The sequence below is a fragment of the Bos javanicus genome, chromosome 3 (genome assembly GCF_032452875.1).
Source record: "Bos javanicus breed banteng chromosome 3, ARS-OSU_banteng_1.0, whole genome shotgun sequence".
NCBI lineage: Eukaryota > Metazoa > Chordata > Mammalia > Artiodactyla > Bovidae > Bos > Bos javanicus.
In genome coordinates this window covers 20150733-20164608 of record NC_083870.1, presented here as the reverse complement: position 1 = coordinate 20164608, position 13876 = coordinate 20150733, and the positions used below count along the sequence as shown (strand labels likewise).

Below are 13876 nucleotides of genomic sequence, written 5' to 3'. Positions count from 1 at the left end.
GTGGAGGTTTCTCAAGAAATTAGAAACAGGATTACCATATGATCCAGCAATTCCACCTCTGTGTATATATACAAAGGAAACAAAACCACTATTGCAAAACGATATCTGTATTAAACTGCAGCATTTTTCACAATAGCCAAAGTATGGAAACAATCTAAGTGTCTATCAATGGGTAAATGGATCAAGGAAAAAAATATTACTCAGTCTTAAAAAAAGACAGAAATCCAGTCACTTGTGACAACATGAATGAATCTGGAGGGCATTATGCCCCAGAGATATTTCACCTAGAGGTGAAATAAGCCAGAGAGAGAGATAAACACCACATGGTATCACTGACATGTAAAATTAAAAACAAACAAACTGAGCTCCTAGAAACAGAGAGTAGAAAAGTGGTTGCCAGGGATTGGGAAGTAGAGGGAAACAGGGAGAGGTTAGTAAAAGGGTACAAACTTTCAGTTACATAATGAATAAGGTTCTGATGTATACCACGGTGACTATATCGACAACACTATATTGCTATCTACTTTTTCTTAAAGTACACTTGATTTACAATTTTGTGTTAGTTTCAGATATATAACAAGGTGATTTGGTTAGATAGATATAGATATTTCCTTTTTTCTGATTCTTTTCCATTAGGTTATTATAAGATACTGAATATAGTTCGCTGTGCTATACAGTAAATTCTTATTTATTTTATATATGGTGATGTGTATCTGATGTCACTGTACTGTATAACCAAAATTTGCTAAGAGAATAAATGTTCTCTCATATACAGACACAAAGGTAAATATACATCAGGTGATGGGTGTGTTAATTAATGTGATGGGGTAATCTTATTGCAATGTATACATATACAAAATCATCATGTTGTATACTTAATTTCACAATTTTTTCAGTTACACCTAAATAAATCTGAAAAAACAAAACCCAGCAAACCCAGCAAATCTGATTTCCAGAGTTACCTATCATTACACTCAAATGTCCAATTTTCAGTCAAAAAATCATGATATACAAAGAAACAGTTCAGTATCACTCAAAGGGAAAAAAAAAAAAAAAAACCAATAGAAACTGTTCCAGAAAGACCAGATGACAGACCTAGTAAATAATACTTTAAAACAAAAGATTCTCAAATAACTAAAGGAAGATATATAGAAAGTCAGGAAAATAATGTATGAAGACAATGGAAATACCAGTAAAGAGACATGAAAACCTAAAAATAAATCAAAAAGGAATTCTAGAACTAAAAGTATAATTACTGAAATAAAAATTTACTAGAGGGATTTAAAGGAAGATTTGAGCAGGCAGAAAGAAGAATTAACATACCTGGAGATAGGACAAATGGAAATTATTGAGTCTGAGGAACAGAAAGAAAAAAGATTGAAGAATAATGAACATATCCCAGGGAATTGTGGGTTATCAACAAAAGTAAACCAACATACACACTTTGGGTATACAAGAAGAAAAGAGCAAAAGGGGCAGAGAGATTATTTGAAGAAATAATGGTCTAAAATTTCCCAAGTTTGATAAAAAGGTATGCATATAAACATCCAGAAGCTCAATGAACTCCAAATAGAATGAACTCAAACATATGCACAGAGGCACATTAAAATCAAATGGCTGAAAGTCAAAGACAAAGAGAGAATCTTGAATGCAATAGAAGAGAAGCCACTCGTCCCATACAAGAGAGCCTCAATAAGATTATCAACAGATTTCTCATCAGAAACTTCAGAAACCAGAAGGCAATGGGCTAATATATTCAAAATTCTAAAAAGGGGGGGAAAAACACCTGTCAACCAAGAATTCTCTATCCAGCAAAATTATCTTTCAAAAATGAAGGAGAAATTAAGAAATTTCCAGATAAACAAAAGCTCAGGGAGTCCCTTACCACTAGGTCTGCCCTGGAAGAAATACTAAAGGGTACCCTACATGTAGAAATGAAAGGACACTGGACAGTAACTCAAAGCAGTATGAAGAAATAAAGATGTCAGTGAACACATGGACAATTACAAAAGCTAGTATTATAGTAAAAATGATCTGCAATTCCACTTTTTGTTTTCTACATGATTTAAGAAACTAATACACTTTAAAACATTAGTCTAAAAGCAAGTATTGGTGTAACTTTAGTTTGTTATTCTATATTCTGTTTTGTACATAATTTAAGAGACTAACGCAGCGTAATTAGTTTAAGTTTGAGGGCATAAAGTATATAAAGATGTAATTTTGTAACATCAATAACTAAAAGGGGTGGGGTGGAGCTGTACAGAAGCAGTTTCTGTGTGTTATTTAAGTTGGTATAAATTCAACTTAAAATGTTATAACATTAGGATGTTAAATGTAATCCCCATGGTAACAACAAAGAAAAGTTACAGAATATACAGAAAAGGAAATGAGAATTGAAACATGTCAGTATATATATGCTCAACTTGAACATAAATTTCACAATTTATTGTTCCAGTTTAACTTTGACTCCCATAAAGAGAGGATGATATTTGCTGTGCAGGATCAAGAAAGAGAAAGCACAAACTTTTTTGAAAACTCTATTGCTATACTAATAAAATATGAAGAGGGAGACAAAAGAGATGAAATGGCTCACATCAAGTTTACAGAAGCAGTGGTCAGAGCCAAAAGTCCAAATTTAAGTGGATGGCTTTTGTCTTAACGTCAATACCAGAAATGTTAAAACAGCATGCATTTGGGTACTGGGGAACATATACAGAGGAGGCTCTCAATGAAACAGCTTAAATTATATTTTCCTACTGTTAAAATAGGACTTTGGTCTCCCAGTTTATTACCTTTTGAACCAACAGTAAATAATCCTTTGGGATCACTTGACTAGACATTAAAAAAAAAAAAAAAGAGCAAAACAGAAGTTCTTTTTTTTGGGTAACAGCCTACGTTAAAACCATAAAAGCTGACAAACGAGTCTTTCTGATACACTTGCCCTATTCACAATGGCAATACTAGTGACAAGAGATTTATTGTTCATTTTGTGCAATCAGGAAACTAAAAGACCAGGTTGTGACCTAAATTATAAAATACACTTTTAATCTTTTGATTGTAATAAAATGTTTTTGGACTGAGCAACTTTCAAAGAGGAGCAATTTTCTCCACCTATAGCCATTCACCACAAGTTGTATACTTACTTATTGCAGCTGATTTTGTTTTTAACTTACAGATTGTTCACTGAGATTATTTTTTTAACCAGCTTTAAAAAAATTGGCACTTCCAATCTCCCATTGCTAATAAATAATGAGTAAATTACAATTGATGAAGGATCATTAGTAAGTTTGAAAAGATAAGCATTAACATATTTTAGATTTATAATTTAAAGTGAAAGTTTTATTCAGTTTATCATTTTTTATAGGTATGAATGGTGACATTGTTTGAAAGAACATAATTGGTAAAAGTACAAGAATATTGTTAGCAGCACTATTCATAATGGACTCCTGAGTGTCCATTTACTAGTAGAATGGCCATATATTCATATAATCAAATACTACACTGTAATGAACTGAATTAAATTATATTCAACAATATGGATGGATTTCGAACATAACTGAACAAAAGAATACATGACAGTATAACCCCAAAACATAAAGTTTAAGAAACAAGCAAGACTGAAATATATTGTTTAAGGATTTATACACGTTAAAACTATAGGGAGGCAGGGCAGCATGTGATTAGGGAAGGGCACAAGATGATGCTTCTAGGATGCTGACAATGTTCTATTGCTGGTGGTTACATGAGTGTTTGTTTTGGGGGACTTCCTTGGTGGTTCAGTGGCTAAGACACTATGCTCCTGATATAGTGAATGCAGGTTCAATCCCTGGTCAGGGAACTAGATCCCATGTCTCAACCAAGGGTTCACATGCCGCAACTAAAGACTCCACATGTTGCAATTAAGACAGCCACATGAGTGTTTAAAACTACTTGTTAAATTTTATATATGTGTTTTAAACACTTTTTGGATGGGTTGTATTTTATAATTTTTGAAAAGTTAAACAATAAAACACACAACTGGATGTCCAGCTCTGGTACTTCTTTAAAACATCTAAGTTCATTTAAAGGAAATGGGATGCATTTAAATATCTGTGGTTATTCCAGTTATGGATCACTGAAATTATTATAAACATGCAACTGATGTTCTTTTTTCCTAGAAACTGTCTCTCTTCACTGACTAACTCTTGCACATCTTCAGAATTCAGATTAAGACTTATCACCTCCCATAAGTCTTACCCAATATCTTTTCTCTTTCCCTCTCCCACCTATTATTTTCCATACCTATCCAAGTTAGGTATCTTTCGTCTCTGTTCCCTCAGTGCTCAGAATATAGTATGCATATATCTCACTGTAGCGCAACAGTCTGCTGACTTTTCTGACCCCTCTCCTAACTTCTCCAACCACTCTCAGGTCATAGACTATAAATAATCTCAAAAGCTGGGACTATTGTTTTTGTTTTCTTCTAATATTCAGCACTTGACATATACGAGATATTCAATAGATTTTTGGTGACTAAACGAATGAATGAAAATGTATTTCCAGGGGACTTTCTTCGTGGTTCAGTGCAAGGCAAGGGATACCAGTTTGACCCCTAGCCAGGAAGATTCCACATGCCCCAGGGCAACTAAGCCTGTGCATCACAATTACTGAAGCCTACGTGCCTGGAGGCCTTGTTCAGCAAGAAGGGAAGCCACCACAATAAGACTGCACACTGCAACTAGAGAGTAACCCCTTCCTCCCACCTTCAGCTCTCTGTAACCAGACAAAGCCCACGTGCAGCAACAAAGACATAGCACAACCAAGAAGAAATAAATAAAAATTAAAAAAAGAAAACACATTTTCATAATACCAGTGAACAATACTGTCAATTTTTACTCCAGTGAGATGAGAAATATGGTGAAAAGCTTTTATGTTACATTGCATAGTTGTTGTTGTTCAGTCACTGAGTCACGTCTGACTGCAACACCATGGGCTGCAGCACGCCAGGTCTCCCTGTCCCTCACCATCTCCCGGAGTTTGCCCAAGTTCACGTCCACTGAATCAGTGATGCCATCCAACCATCTCATCCTCTGTCGCCCTCTTCTCCCTCTGCCTTCAGTGCTTCCCAGCATCAGGATCTTTTCCAATGAGTCCACTCTTCCCATCAGGTAGCCAAAATATTGGAGCTTCAGCTTCAGCATCAGTTCTTCCAATGAGTATTCAGGGTTGATTTCCTTTAGGACCGACTGGTTTGATCTCCTTGCAGTCCAAGTGGCTCTCAAGAGTCTTCTCTGGCACCACAGTTTGAAAACATCAATTCTTTGGTGCTCTGCCTTCTTTATGGTTCAACTCTCACATCTATACATGACTACCTGAAAGACCATATAGCCTTGACTATATGGATCTTTGTGGGCAAGGTGATGTCTTTGCTTTATAATACACTGTCTAGATTTGTCATAGCTTTCCTTCCAAGAAGCAATTGTCTTCTAATTTCATGGCTGCTATCACCATTGCAGTTGATTTTAGAGTGCATATAAGTAATCAATAAATGGCATTAAGATAGAGTTTTGCAAGGAAGGGAAGAGGGTTAAAAAACACTATCCAAATTTAAAAGATTATGACCAAAAGTCAAAAGCATTAGTAGGTTCACGCTTCTTATAGGTGACTTAATTATAAAGATTTTCATAAAGGAGAAATTTAAAATATACTAGCAATTTAATTAAAGCATTAGGTGCGGTGGCGGAGTCGGCATCGGCTACAGCGGGAGACTTTGGCGCGATGTCTCACACCATCTTGCTGGTACAGCCTACCAGAGGCCAGAAGGCAGAACTTATGCTGACTATGAATCTGTGAATGAGTGTATGGAAGGTGTTTGTAAAATGTATGAAGAACATCTGAAGAGAATGAATCCCAACAGCCCCTCTATCACATATGATATCAGTCAGTTGTTTGATTTTATTGATGACCTGGCAGGTCTCAGATGCCTTGTTTACCGAGCTGATACCCAGATATACCAGCCTTATAACAAAGACTGGATTAAAGAGAAGATCTACATGCTCCTTTGTCAACAGGCCCAACAGGCTGGGAAATAGTTGAGTTTGGGAGCATTAGGGGAATGGGAGTGGGCTTGGAACACAGGTGTGTGCAGTGTGCTGTAATGGAAATTTCGTATTATAGTTATCCTGTTTCCATTTTGGTATACCCTAGCCAGAATTGACTGAGAAGGCAATGGCACCCCACTCCAGTACTCTTGCCTGGAGAATCCCATGGATGGAGGAGCCTGGTGGGCTGCAGTCCATGGGGTCACACAGAGTCGGACACGACTGAGGCGACTTAGCAGCAGCAGCCAGAATTGAATGTATTAGATAAAATATGATGATCTTGTTTAATCTGAAAACCCCTTTCCCCCCCGTTTTTTTACTTAAACATTTTTATGATGATTTAGATGGAAGTTGGTTTTTGTCAGTTAACTTCGGTTCCGGTCCCTCAAACTGCTCATACCTGCTTTATAACATCCACTGTACTAATCCTCCTTCAAATTGGGGTGGGGAGTGGAGGCGCAGTTTAGTTACGTCCTCAAGATAAAATCTTGGTGAAAAACAAATAAATGTTCTTTAGTTATATTAAAAAAAAAAAATTAAAGCGCTAGCTGTCCATAAGTCAATATTAGTATCTATAAAAAAACTTTTAACAAAGGCGATAATAACAAACAGGATCTTGATTTCAACAGGAAATAAACCTATTTTATTTTGGTCACGCCGGTACTCAAGTTTAATTTTCTCAGTTAAGCTGAGTGTTATTGAACTGAGGAAATATCTAATTTTAAATGTATTTGAAAGGTTAGACTCTTCAACATGTATTTAAATTTCCTGATTTCATAAGACAATGAAGCTTAATATCTTAAACCAGTCTATGGCAGCTACTCCTCAGAAGAATTTTGAGAAAGTATGACAGTAATATTTCACAAGCAACTTGACTATCTGCTGCTGCTAAGTCGCTTCAGTTGTGTCCGACTCTGTGCGACCCCATGGACGGCAGCCCACCAGGCTCCCCCGTCCCTGGGATTCTCCAGGCAAGAACACTGGAGTGGGTTGCCATTTCTTTCTCCAATGCATGAAAGTGAAAAGTGAAAGTGAAGTCGCTCAGTCGTGTCCGACTTCGCAACCCCATGGACTGCAGCCCACCAGGCCCCTCTATCCATGGGATTTTCCAGGCAAGAGTACTGGAGTGGGTTGCCGTTATAAAACCTACTATAATTTCTTTCTAGGCTTACAATTCTTGAAATATTAGTCTCATTATGTTATTTTCTTACAGCTTTTTAAAATATAATCTAAAAAAGTTATAGCATTAGGTTCTACACAGAAAATTTAATGGAAATCTTCAGCAAAAGTTAACTTTGGGATGCAAAGGTTAACATTTAAGAATTTTTTTTTGACATGTCACAAACAAATGATGTAAAAACATGAAATTACACATATACCAAAACATATACTCAAAACATATACCAAAGAAAATAGAGCAAAAATATTCTCCAACTAAACACAAAAATGAAATGGATGTTGCTGTTTTCATTAGGTTGATTCCCTTTTACTTAAAGGAAAGAGTCTACAAGTCTTGCCTGGCACTCAAAATCATTTCTACTCTGATCTGAATCTAATTTGTCAATTTTGAGAAAACAATGAGATCACTGTTTTCTAAGAATACCACCTGCTTCAATCGCTGTTTTGGGTTGTTGTTTTAGCAGCTAAGTTGTTTCTGACTCTTTCGTGACCCCACGTACTGTAGCCCCCCAGGCTCCTCTGTCCATAGAACTTTCCTGGCAAGAATACTGGAGTAGGTTGCATTTCCTTCTCCAGGGGATCTTCCCAATCCAGAGATTGAATCCATGTCTCCTGCACTGCAGGCAGATTCTTTACCACAGAGTCACCAGGGAAGTACATATTTTAGTCATACTGGTACTCAATTATCTCCCAAATTCATCAAGCTCAAGATACCATTGGTAACTCATCCAGAAGTTGATGAGTTCCATTCTCTCCATTTATGTAAATCTATGGGCTTCCCCGCAGAGAAGGCAATGGCACCCCACTCCAGTACTCTTGCCTGGAAAATCCCATGGATGGAGGAGCCTGGTAGGCTGCAGTCCATGGGGTTGCTAAGATTCGGACACGACTGAGTGACTTCACTTTCACTTTTCACTTTTATGCACTGGAGAAGGAAATGGCAACCAGTGTTCTTGCCTGGAGAATCCCAGGGATGGGGGAGCCTGGTGGCTGCTGTCTATGGGGTCGCACAGAGTCGGACACAACTGAAGCGACTCAGCAGCAGCAGCAGCAGCAGCATGGGCTTCCCTAATAGCTCAGTAGATAAAGAATCTGCCTGCAATGCAGGAGACATAGGAGTCTGGGTTTGATCCTTGCGTTGGGAAGATCCCCTAGAGGAGGAAATGGCACTATTCTTGCCTAAAAAATCCCATGGACAGAGGAACCTGGCAGGTTACAGTCCAATGGGTCTCCAAGAGTCACACAACTAAGCGTACAAACATAACACCCATTCTTAAAGGTCCTTCGCTGCCTTTTGTTCTTCCCCAAATTATTCCAACCTATGATGATCCTTCTTCTCTCCAACTTCCTCTGCACTTACTGTTCTAACATGGAAAAACTTATTTTTTTTTTAAATTGTTATTTACTTTAAAAATCTTTTGAATTGTGAAATATAATGCACACAGAACAGAGTACATAAAAGTGAAATGCTCAATGATTTATCCCTAGGTGAATATCTATGAAATTTTCTCCAAGTAGAGAAACAGAAAACTGTTAGAAAAACCCCTTCATGCTCTTTTCTAATCACTAACACTCCCTCCTCCTCTACTTCTCACAAAAAGGTAACCACTACCCTACCAAATATGGTAATCCCCTTTTCTGTATAATTTTACCACCTAAACATGCAACCCCAAGCATCATAGCTTAGTTTTTTGAAACTTATATACATATAATCATACAATATGTATTCTTTTGTGTCTGGCTTCCTTTACTGAACATTATATGAAAATCATACATGTTTTGTAATAATGTTCATTTTCATTCTTTATATAAAATATATTTATACTCATTTAAGTAAATGAATGATTCATTTTTATCCATTCTGCTGTTGTTGGAGCTTTGGATAACTTCATTTTTAAAAGGATATAGATCTTGTTCCCCCAGCTAGAATGCACATTTCTTGAGGACAGGGATAATGTATTATTTTATATTTACCTTACTATCTGTATAATGCTATGCCATGCTTAATTGCTCAGTCGTGTCTGACTCTCTGCAACCCTGTGGACTATAGCCCGCCAGGTTCCTCTGTCCATGGGATTTTCCAGGCAAAAATACTGGAGTGGGTTGCCATTTCCTGCTCTAGAGGATCTTCCCAACCCAGGGATCAAATCTCGCCTCCTACACTGGCAGGCAGATTCTTTACCACTAGCACCACCTGGGAAGCCCTGTATAATGCTAAGCACATTAAATCTTGATTAAATAAATCAACAAGTGGTTTGAGAGATAAGAAAATAAGTTGAGCTGGAAATCAATGTAGTATTTTTAGAGCTAGTTATGCTACTGGCATTTTGGAACAGCTATTACAACTTTAATAAACCAGAAAGTTTGACTTCTCCTATTTTTGTATGCCTGAGGATTTATCACTTCTCATTCTTTTTGAGTCAACTGAAAGCTAAAAATTTATCAACTATCTCCCCAAATAAAATTAGAACAATTCAAAAGGTGGATAGTATCTACCCATCTTGTACAGTGTTTTACCAGTATATCAAACACCACTATGATCATCTCTCTAAACAAACTTCTTTATTTTTTTATCCTATTTCCTTAAGTTTATATTAACTATTATAAACTCAGAAACACAAGTTTCTGTGTCCAAAAGACAAGTCCAAAGTAAGTTTTGCTACAGAACCGAAGCAAAAATTCTAGTATCTAGATACAGCAGGAAATTAATCATTCCTATTCAAAACTAAACCAAACAAAACAGTTTTTATATCTAATATGTTCTTCTTTTACAGTCAGTGAATGTTTCTGAGGCACTATGTAAACATCTCAAAATTTTTATACCACCTAATCTTCAGACCTATTCTGACTTTGTCTTAGAGAGTCAGTTTTGCTTTTTCATTTAACTTTTATAAAACTAGAGCCTCACCAACCTTCTCAGCAAACAGGAAAATATACTTCCAGGCAAGATTTTCTGGTATATTTGTGTCTTGGCCAAGTACGTAGGGGCATGTCTCTAGTATTAGTTTTAACAATACACAGGCTATAATGTCTATAATGTCTTGTAATCTTGTTCAAGTTGGTAATTTGACATGACAAAAAACAGAAGACGGAAAACAGTGATAGAGAAAAAAAATAAAATAGCATAATACAAAGTAAAACAAGGGTATTCTCAAGTTGAGGAGTCAGTGTAGTAAAGAAGAGATATTACTCGATGTATGTAGCCAATTCATTTCTATCTAAGGACAATTATCAAAGCCACATTTAGTATTTTTTTAATATAAAGTAACATTTAAATTTGATGTTTTCAAAACTGAGGGCAATAATAAATATGCCTTTTTTATATTTACCAAAGTCTTCTTGAAAAGGAAGTAGACTGTTTAAAATATTACTTACATATCTTTATAACCTCTTCATGAGGGAGGAAAGTGAAGGAAAAACACAATAAATAGTTAAATCACAAATGAAGGATAATGTATACTACTAGTAGAAAAGTGAAAAAAATATTTGATTATATCACAAGACTTGCTATCTCAAAACTAATTTCAATATAAAATAAATGTTCTATTAATAAGGGAAAAATTAGAAAAAAAGAGAAAGCTGCAATTAATTTTAAAATATTTTCTAAAATAATCCTCATCAATTGTTGATCTTTAACTTCTAAAGATCCACAGAATGGAAGTTATTCTTACTGTATTATAAGAAACCTACCCACTATTTATTTTTGTAAGCAGCTAACCACACATGTTCCTTGTCTTTTCATTTAAAAGACTTTTCTCCCTAAAGCTCAAGAAGACTTCAATGTGTGTGGGTCCTCTTTCTTAGTTTAGTAAGAGGTCATTTCACCATCAATCTCACTTCGGAAACTACAAACACTTTACACTGTGTTGTATTTTAAAATTTTGGAGTAATTCTGTAATTACACTTCAAGTGATTTTACTTCTGATTTTACCTTCCAAGAATCAGCCATCCTCCCAGACTTCCCCATGCCCCAGATGGCTGAAGCACAATTCTAAGGCCAGTCTAGCATTAATGAAAATATTTTATCAGATACTTCTTAAAAACATTCCAATACTTAAGTCTTTGAGACAGCCAAGCAAACCGAACTACATTACCTCTTTATCTTTTAGTCCCAGGAGCAATACTTCTTCCATAAGGGTGAGGCGGATATCCTTAGAGTCTCCAATGTCCTCATTGTCTTGATTTCGGTCTTGATTCACGTTTTCCTCACTTTCTACCTTCTTTTCAGAATTCTTCCCCACTTCAGTACGACGGGCCCGGTGAGTTAAGGTGGTCATTCTCACCTGTTTCTGGAGAGGGTGATGAAAAAATATATGTATGCTTGTGTAAATAAACATCTAGATATTAATGCATGCATACTAAAAATGTAAGAAATATTAACAAACTTAAATGAGAAAGGAAGGAAGGAGTAACGACCAGAAAAAATTAGGTAGATAACACAGTATCTTTTCCAAAGTATAACAAGTTGAACTGCACTGGAAGCACTGACAAGAAATCAAATCAGTAATTCTAAAGACCAGGAGAAATGATATTGTTTTTTAAGCCTGCTGATTTCTTGTGCATAACCTATAACCTAGGAGAGAATTTCCATTATTGTGATTCCTTTCACAAAATGGATTCTCCACAAGTTAAATAATATGGAACAGCAAAAAAATGTGAGCATCTGGCTCCAAAGAGCATACAGTAATTTATATATAATTTCTAAAAATATTCAATGATGCATTATAAACCACAAAAATTAGTAAAAAAAAAACAAATTAAGAAAAACTAAATAGAAATACATGTTCTAATACTTCCTTCCCAAACTCAAATGATTCATTTCATGCAACCACTTTGGAGATCATCAGTCTAGAGAATAACACTCAGAATATCATGTATAGCATTTCCATATAGCTAAAAACTTTCATCTCTATTCCTAATCATCTTGCAAATACATAAACAGGTGACAACAAAAAGTACTGGCAAGAGAATGTTAAAAGATTAGCAAATTCTTTTTCAATTACAAAAAAAATCAGCCTTTTTATATCATGCACTACAGGTTTTTTTTTTTTTTTTTTGCCTTTTCATACTGTTCATGGAGTTCATTTGGCCACCTGATGTGAAGAGCTGACTCACTGGAAAAGACCCTGATGGTGGGAAAGATTGAGGGCAAGAGGAGAAGGGGCCACAGAGAATGAGATGGTTGGATGGCATCACCGACTCAACAGACATGAGTTTGAGCAAACTCTGGGAGATGGTGAAGGGCAGGGAATTGTGGTGTGATGCAGTTCATGGGATCACAAAGAGCCCAAAGAGTTGGACACGACTGAGCGACTGACAACAGCCGTTTTAAAAACCTACAGTCAAAAAAATTCCACTATTATGTGTGATAAAGTTTAAAATTAGCATACTTTACATCAACCTAAATGCCAGTTCTTAAGGTAAAGTACAGTAAGTATTTTAAACCAGCAATTATTGAAAAGAATAGCTTTTTCAAGGTCAAAAGAGCACATTCAAGAGCCTCTGTGACTGGATCTCATTCTATCTTCTAGCAATATTTCCCATTACTCCAAAGGTACTGTTAAGGCATTTCACAAACAGGTCATGCCTTTCTTTGTAGAGGATGGAGTCTCTCCCCCTTCCCTTCCTCTCTAAATTCTACTCATTCTTTGAAGTCTTACTGAGGACCCACTGTAAAGCCTTCAGGGAAATCTGCTTTTCCATTACCCGGTGTCCCATGGCTAGGTCTCTCTCTCAGCTGTACTTTCAAACAACTTTATTTATACTTACTTCCTTTAAAGTATTTGTTATAGTCTTTCTTTTGGTATGGCTGCCTCTAAACTGTAAACTTCTTGAGGGCAGGGATATTGTCTTCTTGGGTTTTTATATTCTCCATAGCAAATAGCACAAATGTCTTTACGTTGTAACTGCTCGACAAATATACACTGATTAAAATGAATACTCAGAAATGCATGAGAATATTTAAAACATAAATAAAGTGACTTACAAAAGATTCTTTGTTCAAGGCTGTATTTCAAATAATTCTTGGTGGGAGGCAGGCGTAAGAGTGAAAAAAGAGAACCATGAAATAAATGCTTATGGGCACTAACCCTATCTGGCACTGTGAATAGGGTTTATTTTCTAATCCAAGAAACTTAGTATCTTCGGGGCAAAAAAAAAAAAAAGGAGTGGGGATTTTCTTCGACGAATTAATCACCCCTGGACATTTACTAGTTAAAAAGCCTATTAAAAAACAAACAAACAAAACCGATGGCCCCAAAATTAAATATAAACCTCCTTCTCTCCATAAAGTAAAATATTTGGAGGGATTTTTTTGGACGTTATATGTATTTCCCCCGTTGCTTACCTGACGTTACTCCTGGGTTACAGCCAAACGCAGGTTGCAGCTTGCGCTCTATTTTATGGGGACATTTGTCCCCACCCCCACCCCCTACCCCCGTCCTGCTAGGTGAAAAACTTCTCAGCCACGCAGAGAGAACAAACTTCCTGATGATTCGATGCAGAGAAGGAATAACACATCAGCTTCCTCAGGATCACTAGGCAACCTACCTTGGTGTTTCTTCATTGGACCAATCAGGAACCTCCAAGGTTGAGTTCAGCCAATTAGAGCTTGTGAA

At 36.3% G+C, this 13876-nt stretch overlaps 1 protein-coding gene and 1 pseudogene across 1 annotated transcript in view; one reads left to right on the top strand and one right to left on the bottom strand.

The window, feature by feature from the left end:
* GOLPH3L (golgi phosphoprotein 3 like) overlaps nucleotides 1-13806 on the bottom strand; it is a 47937-nt gene extending 34131 nt beyond the window's left edge. Inside the window, exons 1-2 of the mRNA XM_061407840.1 lie at nucleotides 13606-13806; nucleotides 11354-11548 (exon numbers count right to left, since the gene is read on the bottom strand). Coding sequence (XP_061263824.1) covers nucleotides 11354-11536 — 183 coding nt within the window. The 5' untranslated portion in view covers nucleotides 11537-11548; nucleotides 13606-13806. The remainder of the gene's footprint in view (nucleotides 1-11353; nucleotides 11549-13605) is intronic.
* On the top strand, nucleotides 5743-6086 carry LOC133242013 (enhancer of rudimentary homolog; annotated as a pseudogene).
* Nucleotides 13807-13876: the final 70 nt, after the last annotated feature.